The 19,387-nt window shown below is 41.9% G+C and overlaps 1 protein-coding gene across 1 annotated transcript; it reads right to left on the bottom strand.

The window, feature by feature from the left end:
- Positions 1 to 6,217: 6,217 nt before the first annotated feature.
- Positions 6,218 to 18,646, bottom strand: cdc34a (cell division cycle 34 homolog (S. cerevisiae) a). Its single transcript, XM_044199963.1, has 5 exons — positions 18,163 to 18,646; positions 9,875 to 9,961; positions 9,479 to 9,576; positions 7,986 to 8,120; positions 6,218 to 7,852 (listed from the first exon to the last, which is right to left on the bottom strand). Exons 1-5 carry the CDS (start codon positions 18,343 to 18,345, stop codon positions 7,624 to 7,626), a joined length of 732 nt encoding a protein of 243 aa, XP_044055898.1. The 5' UTR covers positions 18,346 to 18,646; the 3' UTR covers positions 6,218 to 7,623.
- Between the last annotated feature and the right edge of the window lie 741 nt (positions 18,647 to 19,387).

Below are 19,387 nucleotides of genomic sequence, written 5' to 3'. Positions count from 1 at the left end.
AGTAGTAGTTGTGCAATTCAGACTGCCCCAAGACTAGTCAGTGGATAAGGGGTGCAACCGATGATCATTTTTATTATTCTGCTGATTTTTTTTTAAACTAATTGTTTAGTCAGAAAATGGTGAAATCACAATTTTCCAGAAGTAGAAGTTGTAAACCCTGAATGTTTTAGCTTTCTTGCTTGAAAAATGTCGATTAATCAAAATTGTTGAACAGTTTTCTGCCCATCGACTATTTGGATCAATGTTTCAATACTACAGTTTACTACAGAACTTGAAGTGTTATTACAGGATAAACCCAATTTATTGTTAAAATAATAATAATCAAAGACTACCTTATAAATGGAAAAGAAATATATGAAAGTTTGTATAAATGGGTTGAATGTCATACCACTCCAGGCTCACACTGTTAACAGCTTCCTTTACGAATTAATGAGATCTGTAGGCTACGAGGACAGACTACAGCCTGAGAAAAGGTTAATGTGTCTGTTCTGCTCTCATTAAGGGGCTGGACCCTACATATCTGTCCGTCCAACACTGAGGCCATTACAAACCCAAAAGTACAGAAGTGCACTTCTTCAGGGAATAATACAGAAGTGCCTCAGTGTGTTGCTTGTCCTCTCCGTGGATAGACAGATGTACCAAAACATAGGCAGTGACGAGGGCAATTATATGTGAAAAAAAAAGCAGCTGAAGGAGACGATCCACAGAGTGTTTCACCACTGTGGTGTGGCATCTTCCCTGCTGATGTCCTACTGACTTCCTGGAAGGATAGGAAGGTGGAGTGGAGGCCGCGTACGCAGAAACAAGGCTGTCAGACCAGGAGCTGCACAAAGGCTCTGCAGGAGGTGAAGTGTTCCTCCTGGTTTGCTCATGTTCCTCTTTACAGTGTGTATGTGTCTGTCTGCATCGACTCTTAGCACATATGGTCACTCATTATGGTCGACAATGCGTCACAGGGTCAATTTTTACCCCACTCTCCCATTGTTGCCATCCGTCTTTCTCCTTCCTGCCAACCCTCTTCTGTTGCCTTGGAGACATCTCATATCCTGACATATGAATCAATCCCTGCCTCACTAACCAACTCTCTGCTCTCCTCCTCTCACCTCACATTTCTTCACCCCTCCGGTCTGTTACAGTTCACCCAGTTCGCTCATTCCCGGCGTCCAGCTATCTGCAGGTTACCGAGGGCTCTGACTCAGTCCAGTCACTGGGAGCCTGGAGATCGCTGCCAAACTGCCAGCTGGAGTAGGAGGACGGAGTAACACGTGTGACTCAAGGTCACCAGTGTGGGCTGTAACATCTGGCTCTGATCCAGTAGTTGGGTTCATACCCTGCAGTTTAAGCAGACTATTATCCTTTGCAGACAAAACCACTGTGCCAAGTATGAAAGAAACCACAGAGAGAGAAGCAATTCTGCAAATGCCAGGACCATTTGAGTGTCTTGATTTTTCTGGTCCGCTGAACTGGCATTTGGATTGGACACACGCAGGGCAAAAGGTCAGCCCTGTCGCCACAGGAAACAAATTTGATGAACTCTGCAGCAAAGGCTTACATCTCAATGGGGGGGGGGGCATGGGACTGATGGGATGACCTAGGAGCGTAGGGGAGTGTTGGTAAAACGATGCATAAAAAGAAAAGAAACATTGATTGCAGAAAAGAAAGATACACACAGAGCTGGTCTGAAACACCAGAAAACAGTATGTTGATCTACATTTTTGTCAGGTGATACTTCCTTCATGCTGTTTCACAGACTGATGATTTTCATTTTCAAGCGGCAGATTACAGGCAGCCATATAGGCAGGCCAACTTTACCAGGAAGAAATTGGAAATAATAAACCACATGAAATATATTTCATGTGCAGGAGCAGCATAAGACAGTACAGCATGTGAGTTATACTGGCAGTCTATAGTTACAGAGTCGCAGTGGGTTATGAGATGACCAGAAAATAATTTGGCACTTTGATGTGAGAGGGTGAAATATATGGCCCATATTACTCTCTATTCCTGTATATTTAAGGGAATGGCAGCACCCCCGAATGGAGAACAAAGGCAGGAAAACATTGTGATCTTCAGCTTCTGTTGATTGCAGAATCGAAGAGGTTTGTGCTAAGAAAACAAGAGAAACACATGCACACTTTAATAGACTGATACATTGGAAAAAATAAACAATACAATTATACTCATGTGAGAGACTGTTTTGACTCTTAAATCTTTTATCTTTGTGGTCACTCAGGCTTTTTACACACCACAGACAAACAGCTCAAATGTAACAAGAAACAAGCTATTGCTGCCCCCTAGAGGCATGAAGGAGTCACAAAATGAATTCGTAGAAAAAAGCATAATTTGGTACAAGTGTTCAGACCATGATGGCGTCAGGAAATCCTTTAAGTATCCACCACCCAGATCACGAGGGTGACTGCAGGTTACAGATCTCATCATACTCGCTCCTCGCACCATTTGAACACACCAAACCACATATACACCAAATGGAGAGCTCTAATTCACACTAATATAAGGGATTTTATCTATTAGAGTTGAGGAAAAACATACACAAGAGCACTCCCCTAGAAGAAGTTAATATCAGCTCATTTGTCTCCACTAAGAAAACGTTATTGCACTCTGGTGTTTGTGTAGTTATTCAGGCATCTTACCTCAGTTTTCTTGCAGGATCACATTCATTCCTAAAAGCATCTGTAAGAAAAGACACAGTGACAGGAACCTTTATTACTTTCTTGAAAATAGCTGTGTTGCCCAATAAGCTGGATCCACCAAAAACAAGTGCAAGTGAAACATAACATCCCTTTCTGTCTCCAGTAAAGCTGCGCAGACACAGGAAATATTTCATACAGAAGGCTTGTGCCTTTAGTGTCAACAGCAATTTATAAACTTCCTTATATGCAACTTGTTTCTGATTCGTTTCCCCACAGAAAAAAAAACTCCGGCAGAAATCTTGACATGCAAGAAGTAAGACGATGCAACAGCTCAACAGAATCAAAACATTTTATACTATTTATAGTAGAAGCAATTGCATCTATGGGTGTTAGATATTCAAAGTACCCACTGAACCTTAGTCACTGGGTAAATGCTGTCGAGGCAATTCACCGTGCATCGTACAAATTTTTTATCAAAGGATTTCTTTAATTCTGATGAAACAGAAAAATACCAGAAGACCAGTAAGGTTGAAAGGAGGAATATTGAAGGTATTCAGGATAATTGAAAGCAAGCAGACACGAGACATCGGGAAAGGTGTAAGAAGCGTGGGAAATCTTCTGCAATATTAGACATTAGAGGATGAGATGTTTTGTTTCCTCACCTGTATGATTTATGACTTAATATTTATTTTATTTGTTCTAATTGTTTATGTTTTGCTTATTGCATAGTGAGACTGTTCTGGGCTCTGCTATAATGTTACTTGGAACACAACCCACTCCATAATGTGACTGATCAATAGCATAAAAATATAATTATTGGACTCCTCCAACTCAGGAACAAATCAAATTACTTTTATGTCTTTTATTTGTTAATTACACTCCTGTGTTACTATCACACTTAAACACTGAATTATTCCCTTTCAGTATTTGTCAGTGGATACCATTGCAGTAAAATGGTTTGTTTACCAAGACCATGATGCATTACATGTTAAGATATATGAATAAACCAAATGGCTAAAAGTCAGTATGACATGAAAATATGAATTTGTCTCCCTACAGTTAAGTAGTCAGTCCACAGAAAGATTATCATAGTTGTTGTGAGGCTTTAATATTTCTGTATTTCTGCACCATTACTGGTGATCTGGATTGTGTAGTCCAGTTCAACTAGAATCTAGTTGTTGAGACATTTCACCCAAAACCACATGCCAGCTGGTGGCACTAGAGTCAGATGATCACCAGAGTGTGTAAGATTCATCCTCTGGGCACAATGAATGTGAACCAAATTTCATGACATTCAGTAGTTGTTGAATTATAAACTGACCTACATTGCCATCCATAGAGCCACATTGCTAAAATTTTTCTATTAAAGATAAGTTTTCTCAATGGGTAAATCTTGGGATGCAAACATGTACAAAAGAACAAACTCACATGTAGAGGAAATGTTTTATTAATCAGATAACACCTGAGTCTTTTCTCCACATAGCTCTTCTACGTGTGAGTGCATGTAGTTTGCTTTTTTGTACGTTTGAGTATTCTTGATTTTTTTCACTACATGTCAAAAAAGAAACAGCACAGAGTTTATTTCATGCAAAGCAGGGCTAAATGAACTAGTTAAACAGTGAGTAATGGGGAGACCTCACAAAAAATACAGAAATGTCTTACCGTGTCTTCCAAGACTTTACATGTCCTAGAATGAAGAAGGGGACAGAAGACAAGGAAAAAGAAACCATGTCCATTTAGAAAAAGTTATTTGCCTAAATTCCCAGTTGTAATAGATGAAAGCATGGAAAGCATCAGGAAATCCTTTCAAGTCTCCACCACCCTCTGACTCTAGCAGGGTGACTACTGGGTACACATCTCATCATGCACTTTCCTCACACTGTTTGGGAAAGTAAAAAAGGAAGGACACGCATCTTACCTCTCAGAGAAAGCCCTGAGTTTCATTCAAATTTCATTCACTCGCGCCATTTCAGTGTCTATAAGAGAACACAGAAAAAGGAGAAACCAATGAAACGCTTTAAAACTCTCAAATTCAACCATTTACCCCACACTTCAATAAAAAAATCAGTCAATATCTAATAAAGATCTTTATTTCAGATTTTAAATAGATTTACAAACCATAAGAAAAAAAGAACATATAAACAAGAAAAAAATACAACAAAAAAAAACCATCAAGTGATCGTCAAATATCCACATGTGCATATCAAGGTAGAGATTGTAAACAGTCCTTTGAAGCCAAAAAGCGAGACTCCCCGGGGTCAGGTTCACTCAGCTGGAAAAGAATGTTTATTTGTTGGTTGGTAGTTGTTTTTTGTTTTTTTTCCTGAGGTTCTTGTAGTTTTCTGTAATTAACTGCTGGGTTTTTCCCTCAGTGATGCTGCCACCAATCAGAGCTCAGAGAACTGGCGGACTAGTGGGGAGGAAAGACAATAAAAAATAACAGTAGTTTGACAAAAATGAAATCCCAGTCACCCTAAAACATCAAAACAGAGGGGGGAGGTTCATTCATAGGCTGTGTTTATGGACATCAGTCAATTATTAAGTATTGATAAGTAATTTCTGAGAGGGCTTGATTAAAGGCTAGAATAATTACTGTACGGTGTGTTGTGTCAATTTGGTTCTGCAATACTTTTCTGCTGTTTGATATTTGTGTATAATAAGTTGATACATTTATTCATTCTTCCATAAAAAATCCTGGGTTTTTAACAATCAGGTCGATATTCATAGCACTTAATACATAAGACAGAAAACATTGCAGCTTGCACCACAATTTGGAAATAAATGATTACATCTAAACAGTAAAAGACCCCCCCCCCCAAAAAAAAATAGACAACCCTCAGCCCATTCACAAAGCAACAGTTTTAGATAAAATTGAATCCTTGTCCCTGGACACAATACCAACCCTTATAGCAGATCTAAAACCACAAACACATCATAACAGCATGCTAGTGAAGAACCACAGTCTCCTGTTCATGCTCAAAAGGTCAACCCTATCCCCATGCCTTCCCATTTCTGCGCTTGTTCTCCACACATCTTATGAACGATCTGCGAATATTCACACACACACACAACGGAAACATGGTTACAGCCATGTGGAGAATTTCATCTGAAATACTGCTGGATAGTGGTAATGTGTCTTGAGTGTGCAACAGAGCACTCCTGGCAGTTGGGAGAGAAGAAACCCAAGGGCTTCTGACGGTGTAGACTGAAAACCAAACTCTGTCAGTATATATATATATATATATATATATATATATATATATATATATATATATATATATATATATATATATATATATATATATATATATATATATATATATATATATTTATTTATTTTTTTTCAATCAGGCCATTTTCATTCTACTGAATCACTCACACTGCTGCCTTGTCTCCTCTGAGGTAACAAGGTTCATTGATTCAGGTGAGTTAAGATGGCTGCGGCCCAGTCGAGCATTTCAGAGGGGGGAGAAAGAAAAACTGCCTGTACACACAGCCACCATGAGGGGGCGATGTCTGATGAAGGCTATTGTACAATCTCACTCTTGTTTCTTCTGCTCTGGAGACTTGTGCTACGAGTTAGAATAACAAACCACCGACAAACAAAGACGTTTACAACTACACATGTCCATCTCTAACCGAGGACACAGTCAGTCCAAAGCCCTCACTGGTACATAGCTGGCTCGTAAAACTCACGCTGGAGTTCAGGTCAGACTGTTGAAAGGTTCAGCTTTACTGCCACGTTTAAAGCACTGCATATTAAGTAGGTTCAAGCACTGACTGCATAGGTTTTTTTAAATACAGTACGTTGGATTTTATGAGCAGCAGCAGGCTCAGCTTGCTGTTTCTTAATGCATCCAGGCCACTAGTAGCACGTGCTTGTGTGATGAAGGCTGCGTGGCAGTCAGCAGAGGATGTTTGTGGGATTTCTGATCTACATTCCATTCTTTAGTTCAGCTGTTGGATTTTACCTTTCTCACTCACACCCTGATCAAATCTGACAGGTGCTGCTATAAATAAGTTGAAACTTGCTCCATCGGAAGGGCGCTGATTGCACCGTATCCCCACCTGGAATATCTCCCTCTGCCACCTTTGTTTGTCTGGCTGGTAAGGGTTTGCTTTGACCCACTGTGTATACATCTGTCCCACGAGTCATTCAGGTCTGTGATATCAGGGAGTGAGGGAAGGCACAAGGGAGTGTGAACGGTTTTTTGAAATGGATAACTACCCTGTTTGGAGCAGCATAAGCCCTGGGGCTCAAAAGGTCAGAGGTGAAGCATGGCAGGGCTTCAAACAGCTTGCTAACCAGAAGCCACGCACGTGGCTCAGAGGCGGAAGTGACTCAGCCTTTCAAACCACACATAGTGTACGCCAGTTTTCCTGAATAAGCTTCCTTTGCAATTGCTCTCTGCTTGTTTGACTCTGATCTGATCTGTGACGTTACATTCCACCCTGCTGATGATGTCGAGAAAAGGCGTGACCAATCTTCAGCCAAATTTTCTACAAGAAACTTGGCCATCAGATAGGCTTTGTTCCACTCAAAGCCAGAGGAAGAAATAGGTCTTGGAGCTAAAACGCTTTGGAGGAAATTTAAACCAGTTCTCAGTACTATTACTGTAAGTTGTGCTGCTGTGTGTGTATCATGTGTATAACCTATACTTAGACAACAAATTAAAAAATAAAAGAAACATGTATGAAACAAAATAACAACAACTCTGTAGCTTTCTTTTCTTTGATGCATCAGGTTTTAGTGTGCATACTATGACTGCACATGTGACAGAAGGTGGACAGGGGGGCCTGTGCTAAGTGAAGATGATGAGGTGTTCAGGGGTTGGTGGGATTCAGGAAGATGGGGGGCAGGAAATGAAAGTTCAGTCCATGACAAGAGAGTGTGTATGTGTGTGTGTGTGTGGGGGGGGCAGGCAGGGACTGGTCAGGGACAAGAGGGGGTGACATCATGGGGAAGGCAAGGTCAGGAGTCCTCGGTGCCTGAGTCGTCCTCGTCATAGCAACAGTCCTCGTCATCGTTCTCGTCGTCGTCGTCCTCCTCCAGTTCCTCGTCGTCGTAGTAGTCATCATATAAGAGGTTGGAGCCGTCATCTGTGGGCGGGACTTGGGTGCGGACGCAGTACTCATCTAACGTGACGGGAACCTTGACGCCGTCCCGGTCTGCGTCAGCTTTGGTAGCCAGCACCTGCTTCCTATGAGGTGGAAAGAAAAACAGTGAGGCGAGGCCACTCAGAGCTTCAGTGCAGGTACTCTGTGTACCTACTACACTATAAGCTCCCATTCCAAGTGTGAAGAGTGCTGTGTGTGCTGTATTCCTCTTGGTACCTGATGATCTCGATGTATTCTCTGTCCTTGCCCTTGCTGTCCCTCCACTTGCGGTACATGACGGACGCGTCCACGTTGGCCGGGGAGAAGGTGTTGGGCTCGTTCAGCAGAGAGATCACACTGAGCAGGATGGTCCTGAGAGAGAGCGAAGAGAGATAAAAATACAGGAAAGCAATACAGGAGGAGGACAGGGAAACAGAGGAACACAGGGTAGGGAAGTGAAGTTGGAGGTAAGACGAGACAAGAGACATTGAGAGTGCAGGACAAAGAGAGAAAGAAAGGGGGAGGGGGAGAGATGAAGGTTAGGGCCAGACAACCAGCCAGCTAAACCCCAGAACCTCCATTTGTCTGAGGTGAATCAACTATTTGGACTGACTCTCTTAAACTGTTTTTGGGGCTCTTTCACCAGCTCTCCTCCTTCCTTGAGAAAAAAAAGGTGGGACTTCTTTTTGTTTATGTTGTGATCAACAGGTCAGGGGCTATAGAGGGCCCATTACTGTGGACACAGTTATATCCAGCCATGAGAGTTTGTGTTTGCCCATAATGCATAAAAGAAAAAGCTAAGGAAGGAGAGAGGGAGAGAGACAGAGAGAGAAAATGGGAAAGCAGAAGGGGTTGAATAAATAAATGTGTGTCAAGTAAATAAATGAAATAAAAAGGTGCACGAATTACACTATATGTTTCGACGTTTGCTGCATTTACATGGCAGCAAGTTGGTTGGCAGTTGAGAGACGATCTCAAACAACTAGCCTACCTTCAAATTATGTCCATGAACAGGAGAGTCAATAATCTATTAGCTATAATAATAGCATTGCTGCTCCTGGATACTACATAATCTGACGCATAATAAATGGGGTGAAAAACTTGGGTTGGAAATGTTGTGTGACTGGCAGGTTTGTCGGTTCTAACCATCACATCAGTATTTTTAAAAACAGCCATGATCTGGAGGTTTATTCTCTTCAAAAGCTTTGCATTTCATTGTTGGAATCAAATAGCCACTGTACACATTTACAACAAAGACATTTCAAAACAGCTGATACTATCAGCTACATTAGCACACAATAATAACTCAGAGGAACCCAAAAGGAAGGAATCTACGGGAAGTTTCAAGTCTTTGCAAGATGACTGTCATACCACAACAAGATGATTCAGGCAAAGCAGGGTTGCCTGGAAAAAGGCATCAATCTAAATCCTGCTCTAGTAATGCTTACTTCCAGCAATTTGTAAGAAATGGGCTACAAGCTGCACAAACACTTGCATGCTATGTTCAGCCTTTAGCCTGTACTGATTGGTGGACAATGGGGGAAATGCGGACAGTAGAAGGAGGGTAGTTAAGTGAGATATCATTAAGGTGCAAAGCTGCTGGAAATTAGCATCAATGAAGAGTAATGCCTGCACTCCAAACCACAAATGAATTTAAAACAGCAACTAGTCGATCCCAATCTGATCTTTGTCAGGTCAAAAAGGAGAAAAAAGAAAATTATGTTGTGTACCTGACGTTCTGTGTGGGGTTCCACCTCTCTGAAGGCAGCTCCCCGCTCTGTGGGTCGTCCACTGGTGGGTGCAGGATAGAGATGCATACATCCCCGTTCTGGGGACGAGAAGAGAACACCAACATGTTCAGACAATATGTTCAGACAATATTTGAGTTATTACCATACAGATAAAGTTAAAAGATTAAAATACTAGGATTGGTCACTCTTCTACAATGTTTGTCTTAACAATACTTTTTAACATTTAAAAACATTTTACCTGGAATCACATCACAAGGATCAAGTGTGTCTGCTCTTGTTTTTTTACTTATATAACACTAGCTCACTGGTGTATTAACACAGGCTATGAGGAGCTATTGTATGTTTTGTCTAAGCATTGATACTGGTCAGAGTTACCTCATAAATGTTGGGGTGCCACATTTTGGTGAGGAAGCGGAAAGCAGGTGGAGAGTACGGGTAGTCGACAGGGAACTTGATCCGAGCCTGAGGGCGAGAAAAGACACATATTAGCAACGTGAGGGGCAGGCAGTTTATCTACACTTCTCCATTGCCAATAGACAAGTCATGACTACTTCCCTCCAAACTTTTACTGTTTGGGAGAACCATTTCCACTGATTAGGTCAAAAGAGCCTCACTGTCTCAAATGTACTAGGAAAATAAAGGGTGATTCCTTTATCAGAATCAGAAATACTTTATTGATCCCAGAGGGGAAACTCTTTTGTTACAGCAGCTCACTATCACGTCAATGCACACAGGAATAGAAGTACTAAGCAAAAAAAGATAATACACTATAATACAGGTCAGAAAATAAATTAAGCACCAAGTGGGTATAAGTATAAAATAAGTGTGAAGTACAAAGTGGCTTTACCGGTTTAGCCATAGTTAGGCCACTGCATATAGTTTTAGCACTCTAGTGGTGTCGTTTGCGTCAAGAAAACCTACCCACACATACTTTTGATAAAAACTACTCTGCTGGTGGACACAGTCTCCCATGGGTAAGTCTGAAATGCCGCAGAAGCAACACACACACACACACACACGCGCGCACACATGCACACACACACGCACGCACGCTGGGGAGAGAGAGTTCTTCATTCTGAACCTTTCTTCATAAAGACCTCTGCTGGTGGACACAGTCTCCCATGGGTAAGTCTGAAATGCCGCAGAAGCAACACACACACACACACACACACACACACACGCACACACACACACACACACACGCACACACACGCACACACACACACGCACGCATGCTGGGGAGAGAGAGTTCTTCATTCTGAACGTTTCTTCATAAAGACCTATGTTTGCAGCACTGGCGTCAACAAGCGGCTGCTGAATAAAAAGCTCCACAATCATGCTGATCAGCTTCAATAGTGATTGAAAGAAACCTATAAATAGTAGCTGTAGAGTCATGGCAAACCCTACTGAGGTGGCTGAGCATGGAGGAGGTAATGACAGTGTAATGTAATATGGTGTGGAGGGAGGGAGGGTGGCTCGCAGTACATTCAGCTGCTGAGTGTGTGGAGCTTAGAGAAACACCGGTGGGTGGGGGGGTGGTATAAAGATATTGTGGAGGTTTGTCCTCTCCAGCTGTCACTGTAACCCAAGACAATCCACTACTCACACCCGTGTTCTGCTATTATATGTCCTCACACTGAAACTACACCCACACACACACTGTATAAATCCCACTATGTGTGGAGGACCCCTCCTCCCGTTCCATTAGGCGTGCAATGGGGTGGGGGGGTGGGAGGGTTCATGCTGAACACCCCCCCATTTGCTGATTCGGCATGGTCAGCTGGTCCTCGCCACAGTGAACCAACAAGCGGGAGGCAGGGGGATCGGCGTGGCTGCATGGGAGCAGGGAGGTGGTGGAGTGGTAAATGGGGGGGGATTTCACTTGGAATAAAAGGGGGTTTTGCTCTATATAATACTTATGCTCAACATTAAGGTTTTATCTCTCTTTGCCTGCAATGTAGCATTTAAACCGGGCTGAAGGTAGCAGAAACATATCAAAGCTCAGACTAAAACACTAAAAGTGTGACCTGTTAATAGTCACCGAAGCTGCTGCTGTCTACCATGTCCTTTAGAGCTATATTTCAGGGTCTGTGTGTGTCAGTATGTCCTGAACTACCGTACAAGAGCAACATTTGTTGTACTTGGTGCCTTAACTGATCCTGATTTTCAACAAACAGAATAAACCTACTCTCAACATATGAAACCAGAGAGGAAACATTGACACAGCCCAGAGAGAATGCCGCTTGTAGGAAAAAAACAAAATCCCAGGGTCTGACTGACCCAGCCAGAAAGCTGGCGGCCTTTCAGAGTGCAAGGTTCAAGCCAACAGTGTACACATTACAGGCTGGCAACAGTGCAGCACATAGCAGCCAGCCGGGAGGGGGGGGGGGGGCAGCAACAGTGAGAGCTTGGTTTGTCTTCCAAAACAATATAAGCAAGATCATACCTGTCCACTGGCTGAGAAATAGGCAATGGAAATCTTATCATGTATATTTGGGGAAAACTGGCCCTCCCTGCCTCCGCATCATGGCCAAGCATCTGCCAGTGAAGAGGCTTTAAATAAACCACTCTAGCTCTTATCAGTGGTCAGTCAGCATTACTTTGAGAAAACATTTGATCCAATTCAAAAAGGGATGGAAGTGGCGTAAAAGAGAACTAGAGGGCATTCGGCTGAACGTAAAGCTATGCCAACACTTCCAGTGGGCAAAGTGGTTTATGTTTGTTTGTCTTCCAGGTTTGATTTTCCAACAAAACAGTATGTGAATGAAAAGCTCTTCAGCAGCTTGACTTCTGAAAGCCCCAGACAACTTTAGTTCACTGGCAAACACCACCAAAATCAAAATCCTTTGGCAAAGAACCGTCTATCCATCCAGTTTCATCATTCAACTTTTTATGATATCTTGGAAACAACTCTGGAAAGCAAAACAGAACAACCCAACTCTTTGGTGATACACAGGGAAATGGTACCAACAACTCAGCATTGCTGCTTTCATTATATAGGATCTTTATTCCCCGTACATATTATAATAAAAAATAACAAATGATCCCATACGTCACGTTGTAGCCTGTTGCTGGAAGACCTATGCATCAACACTTCCCATAAAATAGTGTCTGAATGCAAGCAATAAAGTAAAGCAGGAAGGTGGTGATATGCATTAAGGATAAGCATGAGCATTGATCCCTGTAAGAAGGTAAGAGCATGATTTCACAACGCCGCTTACCAGGAGGTTTTAAAACAGTTTTCCTTGTAACACAATGCCACAAACTGTATGCAAACACAAGCAAGGCATATAGTTACCATTTAGAGCTCCATGATACTATCAAAATAAAACTGACAAAATCAGGAGGCTAGAGAAGAAGAGAAAGATGCATGTTGCTTGTGGTTTTAGCAGCAACAACTATAGACTTAAAACCATTGGAAGTGGGCGCAGAACAATTTCCACCAATGACCTGCCCACTCAGGTGACACCAAACCTTGGATTGATGGAGGAAGGGAGGGAGGAGGGGATGGGTGGATGGCGTAAAGAAGTGTGACGGAGCTGGACTAAACACAGGCAGGCTGCTTGGTTGGCTCATTTGCTCTGCAGCTGCGAGCAGCTTGTCTCCTATCTCATCAGCAGACAGAAGAGGAGAAACACAAGGAGGAGAGAGAAGAGAGAGGACGATGCAGCAGGGTCTTAGAAAACCAATATCAGCTTTCTCTTCCAGGGATCATTCTCATGTAAGGGACACATTTGAATACACATTTGTATTATATACTCACATATTAGCCTTTACTGTACAACTCTCACTCCCTCCCCTCTCACTCTGTGTCCACTACAGGGAAGGATTTTTTGATTCAGATACAGCAGCTCAAACAAGATCTCTGCCCATCACATAGTGCCAGCCCCAGTACATGCTACGTCTGACTTGCATGTCATGCCTCAAAATGAGCACAGAATTAACAGCATCCACGGTCAAAAGGTGATTCAGTCTGAACAGCTCATTTGAGCAGTGGACATGAAGTGCAGCCAATTTCCTACCAAGCACGCAAAAAAGGACTTATGACAGTCTTGTTACTGAGAATACAGAATACAAGGCCAATTTCCTCTTTCTGTGAGAATCTATCTTGGATTGTGAGTTAAAAAGCTGCCTTGAAGAGAGAACAGGAATGAGAGTGAGCACGCCCACCCTGTGGAAAATGACAGCGAGGGGAAGTAAACCAGGTCAATGCAAAGACCCTGAACAGAACAAATCATTCTGTTCTCCCCGTACACCTCTTTACCTTCTCTAACACACACACACACACACACACACACACACACACACACACACGTCCCAGAGATTATCATGTTCATACCCAACAGGCCCCTGCCTCATTAACTGAACTCAGGAGGAGGAAATTGAGGAGAAGGAAAAGGATCAAAAGCTGAAGTTACATTTCAAACAAACAGCCTGTACAGCTATGTTTCAGAGGTATGATTTCTATACTGGTGGCCCATACAGGAGGAGAAAGAACACATGGCCAGGGCTTCAGGGGACGGTTATAACTGTCTATTGGGGCCTCACACTCACCTCTATTAACAGCAGGCTCTCATTTCAAAGGGGCACCACTGCAAGGAAGGGCTCTGCCTGCTCTTGATCTGGCTGTTTCTGTATTCCCTCTTCTTTCCTCTGCCCTGCTCTCATTTCTCTGTGACACAGCCAGAGGGGGAAACATGACTCCGGCGGCTCAGCCGGGCTCGGCCCAGCCAAGCCCTCTGCAGCCAGGTTGGGTCCTCTTGCCTGTGCCCTCCCCTCCGCTGCTACTGCAAGGCTAACATGGAGCCTGTACAAATTATGTAGCATGCACCCAAGGAGGAAGGAAGGAAGGAAGGCACAAACACAGATACAGCTGATCAACTGAACTGGTGTTCGTTGACTGATTCTCAGGAGCTAAAAAAGACAGACAGGCCTGGGCCAAAACCAAAGGGCAACAACCCTCTTCTTCATGTTTGCTGTGAAGAAGCAGTCTGTCAGTGTTTAGCAAGCAACTCGAGAAAACAGCTTGACTGAGATATGAAAGATGTTCTGTTTCACAGTATATTTTGAGTTGCAGAGATCCCATTCACATCATAATTATATGCAACAAAAATGACAATTAAAGCTGCCAGGTGCTGACACAGCAGCACTTCAAACAGATCCCAGGCTCTTCCACAGCAGTGCAGTGCAGCTCTGTCATTACACACACACACACACACACACACACACACACACACACACGCAGATATACTGCATACTTTCTGGTGTATATCGCTGGGACAAACTTCTCTGTAAAACACAGTCAGATTACCTCATAATTGTGGATATAGAGTACAGTACCCTTTTCTGCTGTTCTGGTGCATGACACAAAACGAAGCAGGAAGAGGTCTAATGTGAACTGACAGACTCTGAAAAAAGCAATGTCATAGTTCTCAAGTGGAGTTTATGGGCCGTCCTTGTTGTTTTATTAACCCAACATGGAGAGCACAGAAGCACAGTGAATGTAATGGGTTTTGTGTTTTGTTACTCCACCATACAGATGGTACTAGCAATTATATATATTATAATATATATATATAAAAAACAATTTAAAAATAATTAGGAATACCAAGAAATTGAGAGTTCACTAACCAAAAGCTCAATCATCTAAGTTACAGCAATTTTTTTATTTTTTTTTGTCTGTGTGTAGCTGGTATTTTTGCTTTGTATTGATATGAATCTAATACTTTAGCAAAACAAAAATCAGATGCTGCAAAGCACCTTGGAAAGCACCGTAACTACTTTTGGCTTTTTGAGAAGGGAGTTCATTTGGTATCGGGGATCAAAATAACAGTTATGGATTAGGATATTATATGTGGAAAAGTGCTGTGATTCACTACATTTTCAATTATTCTTCCATGACATTTTAATGCAGATGTTGTGCACATATCAGACAAAACTGCAAGCACTCACAAATTGTGAGATTGCAATTCCTGAGGAGACTGATTGGGGAGCGAAATCAAAAACAAGTAGCTCCTCAGCAAATACATTTCTTTTTAAGGAGACCCAAACATCTAAAAAACAAACAAACAATCAAGAGACTGCCCTTAGCATTAATTTTCGAGATTAAGTGTTAAATACTGGCAAAATTGTTATGGTTGTGGAGTGACGTTAATAGGAGTGTGATTGTATGATTTCATAAAAACACTGAAGTCTCACTTCTTGATTTTTGTAAGACTTCCTCTGGGTTAAGAAAATACGAGGAGAGAGGACAGAGATGTGCTGAATTGAGAGAGAGAGAATAAGAGACAGACCAGAGATCTACTAGAAAATGACCAGCACAGTTTTTATGTTTTATATGTCCCCAACCCAAGGTTTTCATATGTAAGCCTGAGATTAACATTGTACTTGACTACATAAAGTAAACTGTTTAAACCTCAGTCACTGTATCGTCTGGACATTCAAACTGAATGTGTAGAAAAACATCAGACACAGTGGGTCACTGTCCAAACACGTCTTAAAGTCTGTACTCTTAAGGTAGGCAACTGATTTGCTCTGCTTCATACATGACCCAGGACCATGGCCGGCTCTGGGACCAACTGGCCCTCTGCCAGTAATCATCAGCCACTCAGAGCCTGGAGGGATACTTCACATGACAAAGCAGAGGGCATACTCACAAAAGGACCTCAAGCTTGGAAATGTATCAGAACTAATGAATGAATGTCAGCATCAGGGCCTATTGTGAGGCCTACAGGTCAATGGTCACTTTATTATGATAAAGGTACTGTGTTTACTTATGTATTGTGGGTCCAGGACAGATATCTAATGTTGTTTGAATGACATTTCAATATGTCTCAGTCCACTATGTGCCTGCAGTCATAATGTATTCGTCATGGTGTGACTCTTTGAGAGCAACACCCATGTGAAATAAACGCCTGACTCAGCCAGGTTTCATGTGACGTCATTACCTGCCCTGTTTTGAATGAACAGGCAGCGGCAGCATGTCACAACTGCCTGTTTGTTTGAGTAACCTGGCCAGAACAGGGTTTTTGTTTTTGTCTTTTTTGGTAGAATATGGCAAACAGGTTAGATGGAAACCCAGCACAGAACAATGAGTCACAACCATGCAGTGGATTTCACAGCCAGGCTGTGCATTCCTGGCCCGACAAAGGAATCCTGTACACAGCACCCACACAGATACACTGAACACCGTCTACGGTAGCCTGGCTGGGGCCCTCTGCTTGTGTTCATAGGCTTGAAAAAGACCAGAGGCAAAATAAACAAGCTTCTTAAGAACTGGGATCACAAAGCACTGTACAGCTAACGTGATGGTTTACAAACAGAGAACAGTTACAATATGCTGGATAATGTGAACACGGTGGGAGGGAGCCTTTTACTGATACATTACAGTTTAGCTGTAATAAGGAAACAACTATGGCTAATGCGGGACTTAGCATTATGAGCCCATGACAAAAAGCCCTTGTAAAGAGACCATGCATTTGAGTATGTTGTTTTAGTTTGCTACTCTAATCTTCTTTCAGGGCCCTAACCTATATTATTCTCGTCTTTTTCTCAGAAAGACAAATATTATACCACCTTAATAAAAGCTCACTATTTTTTGTTTGATGTTCAATAAAGTAAAGTATCTAGGGATAGTTTGAAGCAGCACTAACGGGGGTTTATTTGACTTTGCCAAACAAAGTAATAAATCCAAGTGCTTTATAGGATGAATAACCACATTAGTATAGGACTTGAAACTTGGGTGAGCTTTCAGGACAAAAACTGTACAAACAACCAGTAGTTAACGGGTCAAGGGTCACAGCCATGGTGTCATGAAAATAAAAGTAGAGCTGACATTCCTGTCACTCCAAAAAGATCTTACAATTAAGCATTAAGTGCTAGAGAAGAAGAATTGTTGACCTTCTTTGCCAATAACACACATACTCAAAAACAGGAACATATCTGTGAAACCAACGCATCTTCACTCTCAAGGGAGGAAGTATGCTGGAAAACAAGTGAAATTACTTATAAAGTAACAATAAGTTAGACAAGCTAAGATTTGGGCTGTCTACATTTCAATAGCAAGGTTACCGTGCATTATGGATTTATTCCTTTGAGTTAATTTGAACATAGGTTACAAACAAATAGCCTATTCAACCTAGGGATGTTGATTTGTAATGGTAAACACAAAGGAAATGATTGAATTAGTTAGATGATGAGTTTGGCTAATCATAGTAACGTTAAAGGTTGAGGCGGTTATGCTAACAAGCTTTTGTTTCATGTTAACACAAAAGTAACTCTGTCAAACGTGATCATGTGCTGACTGGCTGTCACTATAAGGGACCCACTTCACCTCACTGAATCTCTATTTTAAGGGGGAAAAAAGTTTTGATGTCTACGAGATGGTAACACTAAAATGTAATACTCCTGATTGAGTGGAGTTGATTTAGAGTTGAACAAAGAAGGGGAGATTGTTTTATCACTAACGTTAAACGGGGAACAACTGCCAATTAGCTAATATAAGTTAACGTTATTAACTGTTAACCTGCTGTTGTTGAAGACGGTAACTCGGGGGCTAAGGTTAGCCGTTGGGTTGTCCTCTATGAGTAAATTAAAATAAATGTAGGCTAAATCTACCAGCTAAAGAACAATAGATCGACTGCTAGCTAACATTAGCTACTCACCTTAAAATAACCACCCTCGTAGTGTGTATTTGGGGGTCCGAATATCGCTACTTCCCAGTTGTACATGTCCGACTCGTCCACCAAAGTTATTTTGAACCCTTCGACCGGCTCGTCTTGGAGACTTTTCATCTCCAGCATTAGTGCTTTTTGTGAACTGGCTACATGATGTCCATGCTGAGCCATATTCCACAACGATTTGTATAAATATATCAGCAAACCACCACAGCTGTGACTGCGAAGAAGGACAAAGCTAGCTCGGTACAAACAATAGCTATCAGTAGAAGAACGAAGCCCTTCGCGCAGTAACGCGTTAACGTTGGTTTCCGTTAATGTGGTTCCAAAACAGGATCTAAAAATCGCGACTGGGCTTTATTTGGTCAGAGCTGGTGCGGCTTCCTCTGTTGTTGTGAACAATCCCGGGGAGCCCCAGGTATTAACGACCACCTAAACCTGCTGTTTTCAAGTCAGACATATTATCTACCCGATTTCCGGTTACAGCTTTCGAAATAGTCCCAATTTATATTTTTGAACATAACGTTTTCCGTATTTAACAGCTCGCAACTTCATCAGGTATCTATTCTTCTTTTTGTTGTTTTATACACCCAAATATTATTGAGGTATGGTTTTCTTTCTGTCCATATTATTACGAATTAATCACTTTTCGGTTGGTTTTTATGCTATTAAACATTAGCCAGCTCTAAATGCAATCCCTTTGCTAAATATACCTATATTTAGCTACACCTACAAATTAACCTGTTGTCAATTCAAAATATATAATAAAGCAGTTCAACGGGCATACGTTTAAGGGACATTTAGCCTAACCTTTGAAGAACTAACGTTACAGCTAACGCTTAGAGTGGGGGTTTTATTTTGAAAGTTAACACGGGAAACGTATCCCAGTTAGTTAACTTGACAGTGATGCTAAGGAAAGCTAGCCTGTCTCCTGTTTAGGGTGTACTGCTATTACACGGAAAAGAAGGTCGATCGAGCGACCTTTGCGTTCAAAGAAACTAGTATACAGAAAACAATAAAACCAAAAACTACGGCTTTGTCACCTGAACTTTACTCAACTCAGCTCCTCGCTATAAGTCAGTAAAGTGGTCTCGATTGCTTCTGCTGTCATGCAAGGCTTTCTGGGAACTGAAGTTCAAAGCAATACATCTTGCCATATTGATCAAACATTCAAGTGTTAATGTGCTATATAAACAGTCTCTGTGTTAAAAAT

This window comes from Siniperca chuatsi, linkage group LG6, assembly GCF_020085105.1.
Source record: "Siniperca chuatsi isolate FFG_IHB_CAS linkage group LG6, ASM2008510v1, whole genome shotgun sequence".
Classification (NCBI taxonomy): Eukaryota; Metazoa; Chordata; class Actinopteri; order Centrarchiformes; family Sinipercidae; genus Siniperca; species Siniperca chuatsi.
Note: the sequence above shows the minus strand (reverse complement) of the source record. Positions and strands in the feature narration are given on the sequence as shown.

What these genes read in the sequence shown, in the direction of transcription:
- cdc34a (XM_044199963.1), bottom strand. Translation starts at nt 18,345, where the DNA reads ATGGCTCAGCATGGACATCATGTAGCCAGTTCACAAAAAGCACTAATG. An exon ending in GGCACCCCAACATTTATGAG is followed by an intron (nt 9,577 to 9,874) that starts GTAACTCTGACC and finishes TCTCGTCCCCAG; the next exon opens with AACGGGGATGTATGCATCTC. An exon ending in AACCCCACACAGAACGTCAG is followed by an intron (nt 8,121 to 9,478) that starts GTACACAACATA and finishes GCTCTCTCTCAG; the next exon opens with GACCATCCTGCTCAGTGTGA.